We start from the raw sequence: 23,749 nt of genomic DNA on the forward strand, positions 1-23,749 counted from the left end.
ATATATAAACCATATTCACTTCATTACATCACTGCTGTCACAGTAATCTGGAGTGAAGCGTGTAGAGTGTGTTTGCTGTTCTCCCTCCAAGTGTGTGTGTGTGTGTGTGTGTGTGTGTGTGAGAGACAGGTGATGTACCTGCGGTCTCCATGGAAACAGTGTTAGCACAGACTCTCTCCTGCTGAGTCCACATGAGGAAAAATCATGTTTTGGTAAATCTCAAAATGATGACGTTCTGCATTCTGCTCTTCTTTTTAGATTTGATCTCAGAATTATGACTAGAATTTCATAATTTTGACTTTTTGTCAATATCAACTTTGTCATAATTTCAACTTGTCAAATTTATGACATAAAAAGTTACAATTATGGCATTAGTTGAACTTGACCATTTTATACCACAATTTTAATATTGTCGTCATAATTCCGACTTTGATGTCACATTTTCAACTTTTTATGTCAATCTCATCTTTGGCAGAAGTACAACTGTTTATGTCATCATTTTATTTTTTTGTCAATTTTGACTTGCCATAATTTCAACTTTGTCATAATTTCTACTTATTTTAAAATGTCTACTTTTAATGTAACTGATTTTCAGGATTATTGATGTATAGGAAGTTCAAAAGAACAGCAATTATTTAAAATACTAACATTATAAATGTTTTTACTGTCACTTTTGATCAATTTAATATTTACATTTATATTCACACACGCATGCGACACTGAACACACACACACACACAGAGAGAGAGAGAGAGCGCTGATGTGTGTGTGATGCGAGGACTCGTCCAGGATCACAGCGCCTCCTAGAGGATACTAATGCAGTCAGAGAATAAACGCCTCATTACACACTCAAATCAGTAAAACTATAAATACAAATAAAATAAAATCTAAAACACGTATGTTCTTTCTGCTAGTTGCCAAGGCAAGATTTCTCAGTTTTAGTTATTTTATCTTGATGTACTGAAATAAAAATGACATAACACAACAAAATTACTAAAACTTTAATTAAAATGTAAATCAAAACAGAACATTTATATATATATATATATATATATATATATATATATATATATATATATATATAAACTGATTTAAAACATTAATTGAAAACCATTATATTATCTCAGTGATAATAAAATAATGTGTCAAAATAATCCAACAATATACAAACGTCTAATTGTTTTTAATTAAGATATTATACTTAACATTTTCAAAAGAGGTTGACTTTTTTAACAATTTAAATATAACCTATATCTTTCATATTACAGTAAAACATTACCAGATTTGTAATGTACAGCCATATAAAATAATGAAAATAATGTTAAAATGCTATTTTTCTTTAAGAATGAGCAGGGCGTGTTTCATATGAATATTTACAGTGATTTTAAGAGAAATAACTGCAGTAGATTGGAGATTTGAACAGACAAACGTAAGCAGGTTTAGAGTCTTGTTAAACTTTATTTGGTCTTGCTCCTTTTTTCAGTCTTTTTCTCTTTTTTTATTTAAATTGAAAAGTTCCACAGGTTAAAACCCTTTACAATGAGCAACATACACATTCAGACGTTCTTTAAGACACACACAAACAAATGGAGTGATTAGGACCAGCCCATTGAAAGACACACACACACACACACACACACACACACGCGCGTTATAAGGGCTTCACAAATATGCAATATATCGCAATAAGCTTCAAATAAAAGAGTCATCATCGCCTGAAGGCTTCCTCAGACGGCAGGTAGTGGAGGATCTGAGAGTCCGAGTCTCGAGCTCGTTCTCAAACACAACGAGGATAAAAGAAAGACAGAGGAAGAAGAGTTAAGACACGTCTCTTCTTCTGTTTCAGTAAACCAGATTTGTCCCTTTGCAGCACCCTTAACTCCAGTGAAGAACAAAAGCAGAATATCTCCTAAAATAGCTCGTAATAAAGCATCCTAAGGTGGACTGTGTCTCAATCCAGTGTGTTAAAGGCCTCAGTAATAAATATTAATAGCTTCAAAACTTTATTGATTCAGCTTCATACAGTACGACTCTCGATCGCATGACGAGCAGAAGCGTGATTGTCGAGCCGATTATCTTCACACACACACACACGCGCGCACGCGAGGAGAAACGATCTGCTCGACCTGAGCTGTGGTGTGTCTGGACTCGAGCAGGAGAAGCCCACATCTATGGAAGCTTGGTAGAAAAATAAAAAGATAATCACTGTTATTATTATAATATATTCGGAGAGAAACCTCTCAACTTCAGATCGGAATCAAACGCAACGTTCATGTCTTTGATAATACAGTTGGGAAACCGCAATCTCAAAATGATGAGTTTTTAACTTGCGACTCCGAGGAAGAAAGGAAAAAAAAAAAAAAAAAAAAAAAAAAAAAAAAGTTCAGCTTTCGAGATGTAACTCAGAATTATGAGTTAATAACTAATTGTGAAACAAGCTCGCAACTGTGAGAAATCTATAGAATTATCAGATAAAAAGTTGCAATCACCTTTTTATGTATTATTTCATGGTGAAAACAAAAAAATCTCAATTGCAAGACGTAAACTCAGAATTCTCTCTCGATCTTAAATCCTTTGCATATTGCTTATGAGAAGTGATCTGTCATTAAAAATAAATCAAAATGCTTGAGAAATAAAATTCTTGAGTTAGAGGAGCATGAAGACTGGAGAGACTGGAAGCGCAGATGAGGAAGAGAGACAGCTGAAGCTCCCGAGGGAATGACTGCGGTGATGAAGAGCCTCCAGCAGGGGGAGACAGAGAGACACTGCGGATCAACACTAGAGGAACAGCAGGTCGATAAAGCGAGAGAGAGAGAGCAGGTTTGAGGCATGTTTGGGTTCGCTCTCCTGCTACAGTCCACCTGTGTGTTTCCCAGGTCAAGTGGAAATCAGTTCACTAAATAATGTAAACTTGACCGACTGCTTCATTTCCACTTTAAATAATAAAGCTAAGTCTAGTCCACTTCTCCTGCCCAAACACCACCAGCGAGGTCAGAGGTCGCAGAGCGTTTCTCGACGCGGCTAAACACACATTTCTCTTCTCTGCTCGTGTGAAATCACGGACACTTTCTTTGGCACATGCGTGGATGTGTAATGGATTCTCCCGCACACTATCGCCGTGATAAACCTGGGCTGACATCATGAGTTTGACTGCAGAGACTCTGAATATTAGACCGCGAAGACCCCGTATACTTCAAGCCGAAACATTAATTAGCGTGAGTTTAAACCAAATCAGGACAAAACAAAGTAAGTCTGGAGTTTGTTTCGGGAACTTTCTGAGAAACACCTTTGAATTGTAATTGGTCAGTGGTGATGATGCAATAGGTGGGTGTGGCTTTGAGGCTCCGCCTTCTTTGCCATTTTTTCTCTTCAGTTCGTCGAGGTCCGAGTTGCTCAAGTATTTCGTTCTTTTCCCCCGTTAGAAAGAGCGATAGAGAACGTGGCCCTGATTATATCGGGGCCTTAAAGCGGATCAACCCATCCGAGAGGAAAACATGAGGTTCTGAGACTCCCGACACTCAACGCTCTTCCTTTCCCAGATTACATGGGAATCTCCTGTGGTTTCACTTCCCAGAGTTAGCATGGATTAGGGCTGCCCAACCCTGGAAAACACTGACATCGCAATATTTACTCTTTCTGTGATATATATATATATAGTGATATTTAGAAAGTCTAGGGATGCACGATATATCGGTATCGGCCGATATCTGTTCATTTTAATGTTATCGTTATCAGCCCAATGAAAACATGTGGCCGATATATTAAAGCTGATGAATAATGTGTTATTTCCCTCAGACTCTTCAGATGCGCACTGTTCAACATGATGGCTTTGAATTACGTGAAATATGATCGAAATCACTTAAAAAAAAAGGAAAATACTGTTAAGTACAACATATCTGTCATATAAGCCGCTTTCCGACCGGAGGAACCTTTTCACAGTTCCTAGAACTATTGGCTAAAGTACCCGGATGTCGGCGTGTTCGCACCGCAGGAACTAGGAACGATTTTAGTTCTAGGAACTCCATTTGTAGGAACTAATTTGGGTCCTACTTCAGAGTAGGGTCTAAACCAGCACTATAGGAACTATCCGTGACGTTAGTGTACGCTGATTGACCGAACGCACGCGGAACACCAGCACCCGCCATTTTTAAAACAGCTAGAATGTAAACACAGATTATAGCCTATATATTTACTCCATAAACGAACTATGCAAACATGGAAAACAGTGATAGATGGGCCTCTAAACCTTTATGCTGAAGAGAAAATCCAATGCAACTTTGAGGGGACCAAGCCAAACATGATTATGTTTATCTGCCCAGCTAGCAACACTGGAGCACACATCAACCAAACGGCATAGGCTAATAACCCTTTTTTTCATATACTGTCTACTTTCTATTACAGTTCTATCTAATAAGATATTAAACAGTACTGTTAGACAGATCGCTAACTAATAAACACAGAGAATACGAGCATTGTTTGCTCTGGCGTTCTCAGCGCCGCCAAAATAAAGGTCCGTCGCGCCGTCAAAATAAAAGTCACCGTGCCTGCGTCACTCCCTTACCCCTCCTACCAGTTCCTATGGCCACTTGGCCAGTGCGAACGCAAACAGCAAAACCGAGTTTGGGGGAGAGTAGTTCTTAGAACTGTTTAGAAGTGGACAGTTCCTAGAACTAAGTTCCTGTAACTACTTGGTCGGAAAGCGGCTATAGACTACAGACAATTATCATGAGAACATTATAATAGTGTGTTTTGGACATGGATTTTGTTTTAGTAATCAAGCTCTCAGAACTTGGATTTAGATTCATCAGCCAATATATCGGTTATCGGCTTTCAAATATAAAGAATTATCGGTTATCAGTATCGGCCAAAATTTTGGTGCATCTCTAGTTGAATCCACGTGGACCGGACGTGGACCGGACGTGGACCGGACGTGGATCAGATGTGGACCGGATGTGGACCGGATCTGGGCCGGCACCATGTTGCTGTCTGGGCTTGAATAGCTATATTTTGGAAATAACTCTAGAATGCGCAGGAGATTTTGAGTGGTGAGTCCACATGTACCAGATCCGGCCCACATCTGGACCGTGTTGAATCCACATGTACCAGATCCGGCCCACATCTGGACCGTGTTGAATCCACATGTACCAGATCCGGCCCACATCTGGACCGTGTTGAGTCCACATGTACCAGATCCGGCCCACATCTGGACCGTGTTGAATCCACATGTACCAGATCCGGCCCACATCTGGACCGTGGTGAGTCCACATGTACCAGATCCGGCCCACATCTGGACCGTGTTGAGTCCACATGTACCAGATCCGGCCCACATCTGGACCGTGATGAATCCACATGAACCAGATCCGGCCCACATCTGGACCGTGGTGAGTCCACATGTACCAGATCCGGCCCACATCTGGACCGTGTTGAATCCACATGTACCAGATCCGGCCCACATCTGGACCGTGATGAATCCACATGAACCAGATCCGGCCCACATCTGGACCGTGTTGAGTCCACATGTACCAGATCCGGCCCGGATCTTGAATAGCTATATTTTGGGAAATAACTCTAGAATGAGCAGGTGATTTTGTTGGTGAGTTTGGATTGGGAATGTTCCCACTGTTTTTGAGCAGTATCGCGATGTCAGTTTAATCTGGACGTATGGTGCAGCCCTGTTCACGGGCCAGGGTTCAGAAGCGGTCGTCTCTGGGCAGCGCCGGGGACCGGAACGGGCTGAGGCCGAGGCTCCTGCGAGGGTGGACCCGCTCCTCCACCGGCCGAGCCCAGCCCAGGTCTATGAGCGGGGAGTCGGCCGGGTTCAGCGGGGCGACCCGCAGGGACAGATTCGGGCTGCCGTTGGTTGAGCAGGGCGCCGAGCGCGAGGTCGGGAAGGGGGTGGAGAAGGGGTCAAAGGTCGACCCGTGGTCCGAGTTCATGGAAGGGTCCACCTTCAGATTGAAGGGGTCACAGTCCGGCGAGGGGAAGGGGTCACAGTTCGTGAAGGGGTTGTTGGGCGAGGGCCGGAACCCCAGGCGAGGGCTAGTGGGACTGCTGGCGGGCTTCCGAACGCCGGCTCGGTCCACGGCACCGGCCGATATGAAGCTCCACGGGTCGATGCGGGGCCGGTTCGGGGACGGGCGGGGGCGAGGCACGATGTTGACCTCCAGACGACGGGTTTTGGGGCTCCACAAACGGGGGTCCGGGTACAGGGCGAACGGCATCGGAGACTTGTCCTCTGCCTCAAACGTGTCTTGACACAACGGAAGATCCAACACTAATAAAGAGAGAGGTGAATCAGTCACAGTTCAGCAGTGCTCGGATGAAAGCTTCTGATAAACGCACAAATGTAAATGTAACATCATTTGAACCAATGACGCCACATTCACAGCATCAACTGCACGGCTTAGTTTTACTGTATTCTAATTCTTGCACTAGTAACATCAGTTTGGGCTGTTCATATTTCAATATTGAAATATTTCAAAATATTTGTAATTACTTAAAAAATGGCATCTTTTAATAGTAATAACAGTAGTTTAATATTTGCATTAAATGTTTCTGTTTAATGCAAGTCCTCTGATGTTTTTTAAACGGCTAATGCTGATGGGATTTCTAGACAGCCGATTGGCCAATAGTTATGAAGAGCTGAGTTTCTGAAGGGGTTAGGGATAGGGTTAGGGTTACCCAGCTGTGAGGAGTGCAGTCCGTGACTCGCCCTCCTCCTGCGCTCGCCGCTCTGATACGAGACCCCGGTGTCCCCGTTAGCATGAGCCGTCCAGTCTCCGGTGCTGTCCTGCGTCCTGCGGTCCCGGTCCCGGTCCCGGGGGTTTGGTGGCGGCGGGGTCAGCATCAGCGGCTTGGTCTCGGGAGGCTTCAGTGAGTCCAGGAATCCCCGGGGCAGAGAGTCTGTGCTGAAGGTGATCAGATCCCCCACGGGCTCCGGCTCCGGCTCCGGCTCGGGCGCGGGCAGGTGCGTCCGGGACGAGGCCCGTGGCGGGGGAATCGGGGGGTGCTGGGCCTCGAGGCAGCGACCCAGAGCGACGGACGCCAGCAGGGCGGCGCTGCTGAGCAGAGAGCGGTGTGTGTTCTTCGCCACACCCCGGGGATCCGGCTTCGGGGAACCACAGGGGGACGAACCCCCTTCCTCACTCTCTGAACCCTCTGACACACACACACACACACACATATGAGAGATATATATACACACTACCAGTCAAAAGATATACAGTAAAGTACGATTTATTCCTGTGATCAAAGCTGAATTTTCAGCATCATTACTCCAGCCTTCAGTGTCACATGATCCTTCACACTCTAATATGATGATCAAGAAACATTTAACATAACTTTAAGATGTTTCACTACATGAGCAGCACTGGTGTGTGTGTGTGTGTGTGTGTGTGTTTGTGTTTTACCGTTGTGGCTGGATGGTGTGACGGGTCTGTACTCCTCGAAATCAGCTTTAGATTCGTCATTCTCATTACTGTCCATGTCCAGGAGTTTGGCTCTCATCGACAGACTGACACACACACACACACACACACACATCAGACCACTTGACTTCATCCATTTTGCACACAAACGCTTTGAGAAAACCCTCACCTGTTCTCGAGTCGGAGGACCTTCGGGCTCTTGGGGCTCTTCGGGCTCAGATGTGGAGTGAATCTCCTCTCGCCGTTGGTTTGCTTGAGAGGAAGAGACTCCAGTGGCCAGAGCGAACTCCACTTACTCTCACTGGGACTCACTGGGACACACACAGAACACACTCACATATGAGAAAACAACAGCGCCGCCTTGTGGTGACACTGATTCTGAAGAACCACACAAACGCATGTTCACGCCGATGGAAAACTGATCTTATGAAGTCTAAACTGAACTCGATCTCTCTCATCTATGAAACTGAAGAGCAGAAGATCAGAGAACAGCTTCATGACCGTTTACATCTCACACTGAGATTTAGTTAAGACTGTGATTAACTCTACAGGCATTTAAAGGACAACTCAAAACATCTGTTTTCAAGAGCTTTTGATCAGTGACAATGTCATTATATGTGATGCTCTTTTCTCTTCTTCGTAAAGCACATCGGTCAACTTGTGTTATAAATAAAGTTGCTATTGCTATAAAATAAAGTGGTCAGAGACTTGCATGTGTCATAATATTATTAACATTTTTATAAAATCAAGGTTTTTGATCAGCCATTGTTGGACATGCACGCTTTCATCCGTCATTAGAAGGTCAAAGTTCACTGTAGCTATATGTGGCCGAAATCTCATGTTATAAAAGATGAAGTGCTTTGAACAGGCTATTTAAAGCAGCACTGATGACAAAAGCTAGACTAAGATTTATGAAAAATAAATAAATAAATAAATACAAGTATGGCGATACGAGGTTTCCACCCGACAGTGACTAAATATAGCTAACAATAGTTTGTATAAGAACACAAGTAATGATTAGATCTTGTTGTAAGTTCACCAAGCCGTAAGTAAGCACTGTAAGGTCTTTTATAGGTTAGTTAAACTAAACCGAGGTCATGTACAGGTCATGTAGAAGGAGAGATGGAGGGATGATATATATATATATATATCTCTGCACACACTCACGTTGTATCGCTCGGAAGCGCGGGCCGATGGACGGAGAGCCCAGATCTGGAGAGTTACGTCTCTTCTCCAAGCCCGGAGACGCCTGGACCGTGATCTTATGGATGAAATCTACAGCGAGGAAAACAAGCGATGTTTACAGCGAGATCACGGCCAACATGTACATTCAACACTCGTCACGAAAACTACTGAGAGACACTACACACAAAAACAGGGTTTTAGTTTTCTCATCGATGTACTGCGTCCATAACTTGTCTTCCTTCAGACTAGTGGAAAGAAAACATCCAATATTCACATTTCAGTGTTTATTTATTACACTTTATCTGTTTGCATCCGCAGATTTCAATTACAATACATATCAATAAATAAAATTTTCTCCACTTCTGTAACACTTACATACACCAAAACTTACAGTTTTATTCACATCTATATTCTGAAGGTTTTCACTGAGGGGTTTGTTCATATATCATTCAACCTGATTTTTATATCATTTTATTCCTAAAACCATGGAGAAAATGTGTTTTTTTGTACAGTGTTTTCTGATTTATGGAGTGATAAAAGGAGAAATTAAAAAACCCTTCTATAAAAACCTTTGACTCTAATGTGACAACAAAATCAAACAAGAATTTTGAACTCGACTTTATCCAGTGTTCATATTAATCTTCTGGAAATGTATGCAAATTAGTGCATATTTACTTATTTAATTAGCATATTTAAACAACATTTCAGAAAACTTGTAATCCAAAGCAATTGTCTTAATGTACTGTGATTAATCAAGTGGAAAAGTAAGGTAATATTAGTAGTTAATTTCCCCCTATTCACCTGTGCATCTCGTCTGAACAGAGAAACCACCGTTAGAACAACATGGTTAATTATTACTAACGATGTGCAGAAACGTGTGTGTGTTTTCTGTGTTCTGCTGTTACATGTTAACTTGTTATTTTTCCATTCTAGTGTCATAACACCTCATTACTGTGTGATTGCACCTCATTAATATCTTAAATAAAGACTGTAATAATCTCTGAGAGTGCCATTTGCTTATAATAACATCTTAAATACACTGATTACAACAGATTATGTCTGTTAGCATCCTAGACGCAGCGTGAAATCATATAATAAAAATCCTGAACATCCTAGAAACTGCATAATGTACTAAAATAATCCAGAACAGCCTCTCAACCACATTCTGTCAAACTAAAGTGTATTCAGACACCTTCAACATTTCTCACATGATCACAGTTTATTCGCTATAGTTTAGAAAACTGGTACTAAAATATGAGCAGAACTCAGTTGATATTTGACTGGTTTTGTCCGTCCTTCTGTTAGACTGTCTCACACATGAATTATGTTGAATATCTGTCAGCTGTTAAATTTAACTACACAATTAGATAATACCAGTTTAGCTCAACCAATCACCAAGCAATGCTTCATTGTGTTCAGTCTGTGTGTAAAAAGAGCATTAGCAATTAAAGAAAACACACTTCAGCAAAACATGATCAGCTCAAAGTGTCCGAATCATTTCTGCTCCCAAATGTTACTGGTAGTCACTGTGTGACACTGTCACATATGACACATGTTTTAACCACTCTATATATTATAATGATTTGATGTATATTAGAGTTTTAATAGGTTTACATGTTGTCTTAGTCATTTTAGTCCATTTTATTCCTCTTATCTGTTTTATGTGTGTATGTCTTTAAATGATTATGGGGCTGCCTGTCATGTGAGCAATCACATGACAGGTAACAGGAAATAGCCAGCATAAAGGAAGCAGCATGGCAAACAAATGGGGTCTCTGTCAAGAGGACCAAAGCTGGATCGAGGAGTTGCTTTTAAGGACTTACCATTCCAGCAAACCACATCACTTTCATTGGATTATCACTACAGTTGGATTGTATACACCGTTGGACACTTACACATTGGGACTTACAGCACGCAAGGACTCTTAAGGACTGTTTTATGGTATGGAGCCAATGGACTATGCTTTTAACAGCCTAAGGCTTCTTTGTTGTATTGTGTTGTTTTAAGTTCCTGGTAGAAATTGTAAATACACTTCATTTATTCACTTTATTTCTGTTGTCGTCTCATCTTTTAAAACACTTCAAAACCTCTCACAGTTTAATCTGACCCCAATTTTATTCTTGTAATGCTACCGATTAGGCCGATTGTTACAACTGTATGAAGAATGTTTGGGTATAATATGTCTCAGTTTACTTTAGCTTTCTCTCCACACTCACATAAATGAACTATAGTGTCCTGATCACACTAGTGAAACAATATCACACATGATATCTGGTGTGTGAATAATGTTGACTGTAGCGACGCACTAAAAACTATTGTTACTCGATATCCCAGGAAAACCTCCTTCAACACCTGGCATCAGTGTGGTGGCTTCTGAATGGGCAAACACGGCTCACACTTCTCCATTAAATGTGAAAATCTAGTTTATTCTTATGAGCTTTAAAACGAGACAACAAGCATCGTGTGTGACGTGAACACATCACTCCAGGAAACCCCTGTCGCTGTCTCTGAATAAACAGAAGACTGAAATGCTTTGATTAATCATGAGTAATAAACACATGACTGCCGTATTCTGTGTCAGAAGCTCATCATCTCACAGGAGGAGCTCAGCTGTCCTCATGAAGTGAGTTTGGGGGAAAAGCATGTTATTAAATGTCGTCTTTTGTTGGACAAGAGGTTCATAAATGCTTCTCATGTCTGGAAAGATGTTCGACACGTGTTGCTTTTTCAAATGCACGTTATAAGCGACTCAAACTCAGAGTGAGACGCGTTTACTGAGCCGTACGTCACTGACAAGCTGCACATAAACAATCATCTCAGCATGCCGATTTCATAATCGCGATCAGCCAAAAAGGGCGATTACATGTAAACTGTGATTAATCGTGCAGCGCTACTCCGTGTGTGTGTGTGTGTGTGTGGTGAAGGCCTCACCCTGTGGCATGCTGATCTTCTCTCCGTTCTTCACCTTCAGCTTGTGCTTCTTGAAGGTCCCCTTGCGCTTCTTGACGTTGGGCTTCTGGTTGTGGTTGAGGTGCAGGATGAGCAGGGAAAGCTCTCGCTCGAACACGTCCTGCTCCCACTGGGCCAACTGTTGCTCTCGCTGACGGAGGAACTCCTCGTGAGACTTCTGTTCCAGAGCTGCACGCTTCAGCTCCTCCTCACGACAGCGCAGCTCCTACACACACACACACACACACACACACGTGTTTACACGTGCAACAAGCACATCATGATATTTCGGAATGTTTGGGGTTGAAGGTTCATTGTCCGAACTGCTCAATATTTGAAGCAGGGTTATTATAGTTAAAGCGGTGGGGTAATGCCCTTTTCACAAGCTGTAAAATAAGGCTCTGATGTCCCCAGAGTGTGTGTGTGAAGTTTCAGCTCGAAATACCCCACAGATGCATGTTAAAATTGTCACTTTTTGAGGGTGAGCAAAAACGCGCAGTTTTTGTGTGTGTCCCTTTAAATGCAAATGAGCTGCTGCTCCCGGCACAGAGGGGCGGAGCTTCAAGAGCTGGTGTGGGTTTGCAGCTTCAATTACCTCACACACATATTGAACACTTACAAAAACGTAGCCTTTTATGTTCAAACCGAAGTCAGACAAAGATGGAGAGACTCAAGAAGTGACAACATTTCTGAATGGGTTAGTTGGTGAGTTTATGTAGTTTGTGTAGTTATCTTCTAGTCATCGATTAGCATATTCTGTCTTGATAATCTATAAATCGTGTTCAGGGGGCGGGGTTTATGTAAATTTTAGGATTGGTGATGTCACTAACTCGTGAAGAAGCTCATTGTAGTCTCTACCAGCCGTTTGTTGTAGTCCTTAAAAACGATTTCTGTAAAAGCAAATCTCTCCCTTTGCTTTGAACTTTGAGTGTTGTAACTTTGCAGATGTTGTTTCTGCTCAAACAGCAACATCACACACTAACTAAAGTTAGAAAAGTCCAATCATAATCAACCACCCCTTTATTTAAACTACGACCATAAAAAACATTCATTACTTTAAAATAAAATAAACATCAACTGAAATAAAGTACTAAATTAATTAAAAGTAAATAAACTAAATTAAAACTAAATTAAGACTGTTAAAAAAAAACTAATAAAAATGGCAAAAAAACTAAATTGCTAAAACTAAAATCAAAACTCAAAACACTTCTGTTTCACATCCAGACTCAAAACACTTCTGTTTCACATCCAGACTCAAAACACTTCTGTTTCGCATCCAGACTCAAAACACTTCTGTTTCGCATCCAGACTCAAAACACTTCTGTTTCACATCCAGACTCAAAACACACTTGTTTCACATCCAGACTCAAAACACACTTGTTTCACATCCAGACTCAGAACACACTTGTTTCACATCCAGACTCAAAACACTTCTGTTTCGCATCCAGACTCAAAACACTTCTGTTTCACATCCAGACTCAAAACACACTTGTTTCACATCCAGACTCAGAACACACTTGTTTCACATCCAGACTCAAAACACTTCTGTTTCGCATCCAGACTCAAAACACTTCTGTTTCGCATCCAGACTCAAAACACTTCTGTTTCGCATCCAGACTCAGAACACTTCTGTTTCGCATCCAGACTCAAAACACTTCTGTTTCGCATCCAGACTCAAAACACTTCTGTTTCGCACTCAAAACACTTCTGTTTCGCATCCAGACTCAAAACACTTCTGTTTCACATCCAGACTCAAAACACACTTGTTTCACATCCAGACTCAAAACACACTTGTTTCACATCCAGACTCAGAACACACTTGTTTCACATCCAGACTCAAAACACACTTGTTTCACATCCAGACTCAAAACACTTCTGTTTCGCATCCAGACTCAAAACACTTCTGTTTCACATCCAGACTCAAAACACACTTGTTTCACATCCAGACTCAAAACACTTCTGTTTCACATTCAGACTCAAAACACTTCTGTTTCAAATCCAGACTCAGAACACACTTGTTTCGCATCCAGACTCAAAACACTTCTGTTTCACATCCAGACTCAAAACACTTCTGTTTCGCATCCAGACTCAAAACACTTCTGTTTCACATCCAGACTCAGAACACACTTGTTTCAAATCCAGACTCAAAACACTTCTGTTTCGCATCCAGACTCAAAACACTTCTGTTTCGCATCCAGACTCAAAACACTTCTGTTTCGCATCCAGACTCAAAACACTTCTGTTTCGCATCCAGACTCAAAACACTTCTGTTTCGCATCCAGACTCAAAACACTTCTGTTTCGCATCCAGACTCAGAACACTTCTGTTTCGCATCCAGACTCAAAACACTTCTGTTTCGCATCCAGACTCAAAACACTTCTGTTTCGCATCCAGACTCAAAACACTTCTGTTTCGCATCCAGACTCAAAACACTTCTGTTTCACATCCAGACTCAAAACACACTTGTTTCACATCCAGACTCAAAACACACTTGTTTCACATCCAGACTCAGAACACACTTGTTTCACATCCAGACTCAAAACACACTTGTTTCACATCCAGACTCAAAACACTTCTGTTTCGCATCCAGACTCAAAACACTTCTGTTTCACATCCAGACTCAAAACACACTTGTTTCACATCCAGACTCAAAACACTTCTGTTTCACATTCAGACTCAAAACACTTCTGTTTCAAATCCAGACTCAAAACACTTCTGTTTCGCATCCAGACTCAAAACACTTCTGTTTCGCATCCAGACTCAAAACACTTCTGTTTCGCATCCAGACTCAGAACACTTCTGTTTCGCATCCAGACTCAAAACACTTCTGTTTCGCATCCAGACTCAAAACACTTCTGTTTCGCATCCAGACTCAAAACACTTCTGTTTCGCATCCAGACTCAAAACACTTCTGTTTCACATCCAGACTCAAAACACACTTGTTTCACATCCAGACTCAAAACACACTTGTTTCACATCCAGACTCAGAACACACTTGTTTCACATCCAGACTCAAAACACACTTGTTTCACATCCAGACTCAAAACACTTCTGTTTCGCATCCAGACTCAAAACACTTCTGTTTCACATCCAGACTCAAAACACACTTGTTTCACATCCAGACTCAAAACACTTCTGTTTCACATTCAGACTCAAAACACTTCTGTTTCAAATCCAGACTCAGAACACACTTGTTTCGCATCCAGACTCAAAACACTTCTGTTTCACATCCAGACTCAAAACACTTCTGTTTCGCATCCAGACTCAAAACACTTCTGTTTCACATCCAGACTCAGAACACACTTGTTTCAAATCCAGACTCAAAACACTTCTGTTTCGCATCCAGACTCAAAACACTTCTGTTTCGCATCCAGACTCAAAACACACTTGTTTCACATCCAGACTCAAAACACTTCTGTTTCAATCCAGACTCAAAACACTTCTGTTTCAATCCAGACTCAAAACACTTCTGTTTCACATCCAGACTCAAAACACTTGTTTCACATCCAGACTCAAAACACTTCTGTTTCACATCCAGACTCAAAACACTTCTGTTTCACATCCAGACTCAAAACACTTCTGTTTCACATCCAGACTCAAAACACTTCTGTTTCACATCCAGACTCAAAACACTTCTGTTTCGCATCCAGACTCAAAACACTTCTGTTTCACATCCAGACTCAAAACACTTCTGTTTCGCATCCAGACTCAAAACACTTCTGTTTCACATCCAGACTCAAAACACACTTGTTTCACATCCAGACTCAAAACACTTCTGTTTCACATTCAGACTCAAAACACTTCTGTTTCAAATCCAGACTCAGAACACACTTGTTTCGCATCCAGACTCAAAACACTTCTGTTTCACATCCAGACTCAAAACACTTCTGTTTCGCATCCAGACTCAAAACACTTCTGTTTCACATCCAGACTCAGAACACACTTGTTTCAAATCCAGACTCAAAACACTTCTGTTTCGCATCCAGACTCAAAACACTTCTGTTTCGCATCCAGACTCAAAACACACTTGTTTCACATCCAGACTCAAAACACTTCTGTTTCACATCCAGACTCAAAACACTTCTGTTTCAATCCAGACTCAAAACACTTCTGTTTCAATCCAGACTCAAAACACTTCTGTTTCACATCCAGACTCAAAACACTTCTGTTTCACATCCAGACTCAAAACACTTCTGTTTCACATCCAGACTCAAAACACTTCTGTTTCACATCCAGACTCAAAACACTTCTGTTTCAAATCCAGACTCAGAACACTTCTGTTTCACATCCAGACTCAAAACACTTCTGTTTCACATCCAGACTCAAAACACTTCTGTTTCACATCCAGACTCAAAACACTTCTGTTTAGCTGTGCATTTACTGAATGAGCACTGTGCCACTGTTCGTCCGACTGATTACACTGTACTTTAATTCCTTTTTATCCTAAACTGTTTTAATTATTCTTATTTCTTTTGATTATTTTAATTCTTCTTCTATGTAAAGCACTTTGAATTACCATTGTGTATGAAATGTGCTATATAAATAAACTTGCCTTGCCTTTAGGTTTTAATAATTACTTTATTTGACTTTTACACTTGTTTGCATTTATGGGATACTGTTTTTTGTTTTGTTTTTTTCTACTCAATAAAATATTTTAGAGCTCGACATAACAAGAAAAATGTATATTCACTGTCGATACATCCATGACTTAAGATGTCATTATCTTCCATGACTTTCCAGGTCTTGAAATCCCACTTTTAAAATTCACTTACAGTGCTATGCATAAGTTTAGGCAACCATGCTAAAGTTGACTAAAAAGAGGAATAAAAAATCATATTTTGCAAATTTAACTTAATGCCTTATTTTAAAAAATTAGGAAAAATCCAACCTTTAAGGACACCAATTTTCTTTGTGAATGAATAATGTATCGTAAATAAATAAATGTTCTTCCTTAAAAAACAGGGTGCATAAGTTTGGGCACCACTATGTTAAATTCCCATAGAGGCAGGCAGATTTTTATTTTTAAGTATTTTTTTTTTTTTTTTTTTTAGGATACTATGCATCCTGATAAAGTTCCCTTGGCCTTTGGAATTAAAATAGCCCCACATCATCACATAGCCTTCACCATACCTAGAGATTGGCATGGAGTACTTTCCATAAGATCATCTCTCAATGCAAATCAAACTAGCTTTTAGGCTAACTGAAATAAAATCATGCCAATCTCTAGGTATAGTGAAGGCTATGTGATGATGTGGGGCTATTTTAATTCCAAAGGCCAAGGGAACTTTATCAGGATGCATAGTATCCTGGATCCATGAAGTAACTGGCCTTTAAAAATACAAATCTGCCTGCCTCTATGGGAATTTAACATAGGGGTGTCCAAACTTATGCACCCTGTATTTTAAGGAAGAACATTTATTTATTTACGATACATTATTCATTCACAAAGAAAATTGGTGTCCTTAAAGGTTGGATTTTTCCTAATTTTTTAAAATAAGGCATTAAGTTAAATTTGCAAAATATGATTTTTTATTCCTCTTTTTAGTCAACTTTAGCATGGTTGCCTAAACTTATGCATAGCACTGTATATATCCAGGTTTTCCAAGACTGTGAGAATCTTGGTTCTTAAATGAAAATGACATGAAAATGAATAAAAATAAGACATAGGATGTCAGTTTTCATTTTGATTTTGAGCTGTCTTAGCTTATTTTAAAGCTTGTGTTATCTCATTTTAAAACGATTTTGGGTCCCTTAGAAAAAGTCTATGAAATGCCATTGATAATAATGTAAAACCATAGTGAATTTAATTTTTACATTTTTTAAAGACAATTTGTGAGTGCATGTGAGTGATTGACCATTAAAACATGAACGCGGAGAGCAGTGATCAGGTTTAACAGGTCTAATCTATCCCATGATGCACCAGCGCACCTTCTCTTTAGCCCGCAGCTCATCGAACATGTCCTGGATCTCCAGCTTCCAGTCCTCCTGGAGGGAATGGAAGGAGTCCTGAGGCATCTCCTCCTTAACCTGCTCCTCCAGAGCCGTCAGCTGCTCCAGGATAGAGCTGAAACTGGGCCGCCGGTGCGGGTCCTGGTCCCAGCACTCTGACACACACACACACACACAACAGCGTTTAATGAAACTTCACTGGCAAAGGTAGTCAAGACAGACTTTGTTGTTGGTTTGACAAAGACTTAAATCACTTTAAAAGCTTGAAGGTTTTTCAGGCCGTATCAGATACTCTACTGATAAGAAGTTACAAATAATTTATGTTATTGAATGTTGATGTGTGTATCGATGGATGGATGGATGGACCCACCGGACATGAGCATGGCGAAGGGTTCAGGACAGGTGGAGGGGATCGGAAGCGTCAGTTTGTTTACAGCGACTCCATAAGCCACAGCCAGACCATCAATCCCTCGGTACGGGACCTCACCGGTCAGAAGCTCCCATAATAACACACCATAACTGAAGAGAAAGAGAGAGAGAGAGAGAGAGAGAGAGAGAAGGGGGGAGAGAGAGAGAGAGGGGAGAGAGAGAGAGAGGGGGGGAGAGAGAGAGAGAGGGAGGGAGAGAGAGAGAGAGAGAGAAGGGGGGAGAGAGAGAGAGAGGGGAGAGAGAGAGAGAGGGGGGGAGAGAGAGAGAGAGGGAGGGAGGGAGAGAGCGAGAGAGGGAGGGAGAGAGAGAGAGAGAGGGAGGGGGAGAGAGAGAGAGAGGGGGAGAGAGAGAGAGAGGGAGGGAGAGAGAGAGATATAGATAGAGGGAGAGAGAGAGAGAGAGAGAGAGAGAGAGAGAGAGAGAGAGAGAGATAGATAGAGCGAGAGAGAGAGAGAGATAGATAGAGCGAGAGAGAGAGCGAGAGAGAGAGCGAGAGAGAGAGCGAGAGAGAGAGAGCGAGAGAGAGCGAGAGAGAGAGAGCGAGAGAGAGCGAGAGAGAGAGAGCGAGAGAGAGAGATATAGATAGATAGAGGGAGAGAGGGAGAGAGAGAGAGAGGGAGGGAGAGAAAGAGAGATAGATAGAGCGAGAGAGAGAGCGAGAGAGAGAGCGAGAGAGAGAGAGCGAGAGAGAGAGAGCGAGAGAGAGAGAGCGAGAGATATAGATAGATAGATAGAGGGAGAGAGAGAGAGAGAGAGAGAGAGAGAGAGAGAGAGAGAGAGAGAGAGACGCCCACAGCAGTTTTATATAGTCGTCTAATTACAGCATATACAGACACACACACAAACACCAGAGCTTCTCGCTCCTCAAGGCTTTAACACACAGATCCGAGCGCTTTAAAGCACAGCGAGGCTGTCGGGAGGGTTTAACTGGTTTTAAGCTTGTTAAGCTTATTAGCGGGAAACAAGCTTCTTCCAGACCATCTGAAGTGATTTACAGACAGTCCTCAGCTTTGAGAAGGTGACAGAGAACATTTAAGAAATGCTTTCTCAATCAGTCTTAAAAAGTTACTGTAATTGTCTAAAACCATTAACCAGTGAATGCTAACGCTAACACCTGTAACCTCAGACATCATTCGCCTACTCTAACCAACAGTGGAACAAACTACTGTCAGAATCAGTGTTGGGGAGAGTTACTTTGAAGAGCAATGCAGTACAATATTGTGTTACTCCCTTAAAAAGTAACTAACTGCGTTACTTAGTTACTTTTTTATCAAAGTAATGCGTTACGTTACGTTTGTTGTTGTTGAAATTTTTAGAAACACACACACACACACACACCTCTGCACTTCGATTCATCTCAACATGAGGACAGGACAGCTGTCAGTCAATAAATGGGAAAACAAAGTAACTTATTTTAAAAAGTAAGTCAGATATTTTGTTGTAAATTTTAAAAGTTATGCGTTACTTTACAAGTTACGTGAAAAATTATTGTGATTACGTGACTCAAGTTACTTGTAATAAGTTACACACAACACTGGTCTTAATGAATATTCAAATATTTTAATATTTTAAAAGCACTCCTGCAGCACTGGGGATATGACAGTCAACATCATCTCCTGTTCCTTCAGAGATTCTTCTTTAGCTCTCGATCACGAGATCATATGATCTCAGCGTTTCCCAATCGGAGAGTCGTGTAAAAACTCCTTCAAACATTTTAAAATTGCAAAAATTTGTACAAAATAACAATGTTTAAAATTGATAGCTTTCAATTATATTGTAATGTTGAATGGCAAAAATGAATGTTTAAAATTGATAATAATAATAATAATAATAATAATAATAATAATAATTGAAGACATCAGTAGCAGTATTGGTATCAGCGATACTGGCCTATATTCATAAAAAGATGCCAAGTATTTAAAATATGAATTTGGAGATTAGCTGAAATTATAAAATATATTACAAACTTATAAAAACTTGTGCAATTATGGTAATTGAGCAATGTCTATATATGAACAAAAGCCTTAATTAAAACCTGTCATCATATAAAGGGATCTCTTTAGAAGAAATTAATGATTTCCTAGACTTTTAATGGATGGACAATTTTTTAAATATTAAAGATATCTATATGAGACAGTATGCCTATTCACGCTGCTACTTAAAATCGCTACATTTCAAGGTATCATATCACAGTAGTATCGAGTATAGTGTAGCGTAGGGACGGGCGATATATTATCGTTCGCGATATGAGAATTAGTCTTCCCGTGATAATAACGATGAAGCCTTGTTGATGACGTGTTTCTGTTCGGGACGCATTCATATCTCGCGTGTAGAGAAACTGGCGGAACTGAGGAGGAGCTCATCGCTAAACGAGCTCGTCGCTAAACGAACGAGTTCGTCGCTAAACGGGCCCGTCGCTAAACGAGTTCGTCGCTAAACGGGCTCGTCGCTAACGAGTTCGTCGCTAAACGGGCTCGTCGCTAAACGAGCTCGTCGCTAAACGGGTTCATCGCTAAACGAGCTCGTCGCTAAACGGGTTCATCGCTAAACGAGTTCGTCGCTAAACGGGCTCGTCGCTAAACGAGCTCGTCGCTAAACGGGCTCGTCGCTAAACGGGCTCGTCGCTAAACAATCTGGAACTCTGAATCTTATCAGTATTTTTGTTAGTTTTTTTACATTTCAAACTTGTAATTGATTAGAATTATTATTGTGTGATTGCTTTTCAGTATAGTTGCACTATTTAAACATGATCTGCACTTTTACAGAAGAAGCGTAATATTGCAACTTGTCCATTTCTGCAAGGGCTGGTATTTGGATCTTTACTGTTTTATTTATTATTGTGTGTAATTGGTATATTATAGGAGCCTATCTGATGATGCTTCACTTTAGATCAGTGTTTGTGTTTCTCTCCAGAATGCATGCATCACTTGTAGCCAAAAACAGTGGTGAATGGTACTATATTTATATCGTCAGTGATATCGTTATCACAGTAAATACCAGAAAATATTGTGATATAGTTTTAAGTCCATATCGCCCATCCCTAGTGTAGGGTGCCACAGGTTCTCAAAGGTGCCGTGACTGAAAATCGGTTGGGAAACACAGGGTTAACCGGTAATTCTTGAAGAGCAGTCGACACGGTTTCTAATGTCACGTGTGATTAAGCGGTCGAGTTTCCGTGTCTGTCTCTCTCTCTCTCTCTCTCTCTCTCTCTCTCTCTCTCTCACCTCCAGACGTCGCTGCCCTTGGAGAACGTGGAGGACTTGATGACCTCGGGGGCCATCCAGGCGTACGTGCCCGCCGTGCTCATCTTAGTGGTCTTGTGCCACTCTCTCGCCAGACCGAAATCTGTGATCTTCAGGGTTTTGCCCTCAATGCTGCCATTCTCTACAGGCTCAGCCAGCAGAACTGAGAGAGAGAGAGAGAGAGAGAGAGAGAGAGAGAGAGAGAGAGAGAGCATAAGTTAGACATCAGAAATACACCTGATTCTATTTTGATAGAATACGCACACTAACTCACTCACACAAACACACGCTCACTTGCATGCTCGCTCCCTCACTCCCTCACTCCCTCACTCACTCACTCGCTCGCACACTCACTCACACACTGGCTCGCTCCCTCACTCACTCGCACACTCGCTCCCTCACTCACACACACACACTCGCTCACTCACTCGCACACTCGCTCCCTCGCTCCCTCACTCGCACACTCGCTCCCTCACTCACTCACTCACTCACTCACTCGCTCACTCACTCACTCACTCACTCACTCACTCACACACTGGCTCGCTCCCTCACTCACTCGCACACTCACTCGCTCCCTCGCTCCCTCGCTCACTCGCTCACTCACTCACTCGCTCACTCGCTCACTCACTCCCTCACTCCCTCACTCCCTCACTCACTCCCTCACACTCACACACTCACTCACACACACACTCACTCACACACTCACTCACACACTCACTCACTCACACACTCACACTCACTCGCACACTCGCTCCCTCGCTCACTCACTCACATGCACACTCGCTCCCTCACTCACTCACTCGCTCCCTCACTCACTCGCTCCCTCACTCACTCACTCGCACACTCGCTCCCTCACTCACTCACTCGCTCCCTCACTCACTCCCTCACTCACTCACTCGCACACTCACTTGCACACTCACTCGCTCCCTCGCTCACTCGCTCACTCCCTCACTCACTCCCTCACTCACTCCCTCCCTCACTCACTCCCTCCCTCACTCACTCACTCCCTCACTCCCTCACTCACACACTCACTCACACACTCACTCGCACACTCGCTCCCTCGCTCACTCACTCACATGCACACTCGCTCCCTCACTCACTCACTCGCACACTCGCTCCCTCACTCACTCACTCGCACACTCGCTCCCTCACTCACTCACTCACTCGCTCCCTCACTCACTCCCTCACTCACTCCCTCACTCACTCGCTCCCTCACTCGCTCACTCCCTCACTCACTCGCTCACTCCCTCACTCACTCACTCCCTCACTCACTCCCTCACTCACTCCCTCACTCACTCCCTCACTCACTCCCTCACTCACTCACACACACTCACTCACACACTCACTCACACACACTCACTCACTCACTCGCACACTCGCTCCCTCACTCACTCACTCACTCGCTCCCTCACTCACTCCCTCACTCCCTCGCTCCCTCACTCACTCCCTCACTCACTCACTCGTACACTCGCTCCCTCACTCACTCACTCACTCACTCCCTCACTCACTCACACACTCACTCACACACACTCACTCGCACACTCGCTCCCTCGCTCACTCACTCACATGCACACTCGCTCCCTCACTCACTCGCTCCCTCACTCACTCACTCGCACACTCGCTCCCTCACTCACTCACTCGCACACTCGCTCCCTCACTCACTCACTCACTCCCTCACTCACTCACTCACTCACTCGCACACTCACTCGCACACTCGCTCCCTCACTCACTCGCACACTCGCTCCCTCACTCACTCACTCACTCACTCACTCACTCGCTCCCTCACTCACTCGCACACTCGCTCCCTCACTCACTCACTCACTCACTCACTCACTCACTCACTCACTCACTCACTCACTCACTCACTCACTCACTCACTCACTCGCACACTCGCACACTCGCTCCCTCACTCACTCACTCACTCACTCACTCCCTCACTCACTCACTCGTACACTCACTCACTCACTCACTCACTCGCACACTCACTCACTCGCACACTCACTCCCTCACTCACTCACTCGCACACTCGCTCCCTAACTCACTCACTCACTCACTCGGTCCCTCACTCACTCACTCGTACACTCGCTCCCTCACTCACTCACTCCCTCACTCCCTCACTCACTCACTCACTCACTCACTCACTCACTCACTCACTCACTCACTCGCACACTCGCTCCCTCACTCACTCACTCACTCACTCACTCACTCACTCACTCGCTCCCTCACTCACTCACTCACTCGCACACTCGCTCCCTCACTCACTCACTCACTCACTCACTCCCTCACTCCCTCACTCACTCACTCACTCGCACACTCGCTCCCTCACTCACTCACTCACTCACTCACTCACTCACTCCCTCACTCACTCCCTCACTCACTCACTCACTCGCACGCTCCCTCACTCACTCACTCACTCACTCACTCACACACACTCACTCACACACGCTCCCTCGCTCACTCACTCACATGCACACTCGCTCCCTCCCTCCCTCGCTCCCTCCCTCCCTCCCTCACTCACTCGCTCCCTCACTCACTCGCTCCCTCACTCACTCGCTCCCTCCCTCCCTC

General features: G+C 42.8%; 1 protein-coding gene across 1 annotated transcript in view; it reads right to left on the bottom strand.

The window, feature by feature from the left end:
• Positions 1-1,438: 1,438 nt before the first annotated feature.
• Positions 1,439-23,749, bottom strand: part of LOC311287869 (mitogen-activated protein kinase kinase kinase 11) — a 41,766-nt gene continuing 19,455 nt past the window's right edge. The window contains exons 3-11 of the mRNA XM_084404976.1: positions 21,164-21,344; positions 17,881-18,029; positions 17,490-17,665; positions 11,544-11,787; positions 8,595-8,702; positions 7,597-7,738; positions 7,410-7,513; positions 6,682-7,158; positions 1,439-6,274 (exon numbers count right to left, since the gene is read on the bottom strand). Of these exons, the coding sequence (XP_084261102.1) occupies positions 5,691-6,274; positions 6,682-7,158; positions 7,410-7,513; positions 7,597-7,738; positions 8,595-8,702; positions 11,544-11,787; positions 17,490-17,665; positions 17,881-18,029; positions 21,164-21,344 (2,165 nt within the window). The 3' untranslated portion in view covers positions 1,439-5,690. The remainder of the gene's footprint in view (positions 6,275-6,681; positions 7,159-7,409; positions 7,514-7,596; positions 7,739-8,594; positions 8,703-11,543; positions 11,788-17,489; positions 17,666-17,880; positions 18,030-21,163; positions 21,345-23,749) is intronic.

Source organism: Rutilus rutilus (genome assembly GCF_951802725.1).
Source record: "Rutilus rutilus genome assembly, chromosome: 3".
Taxonomy (NCBI): Eukaryota; Metazoa; Chordata; class Actinopteri; order Cypriniformes; family Leuciscidae; genus Rutilus; species Rutilus rutilus.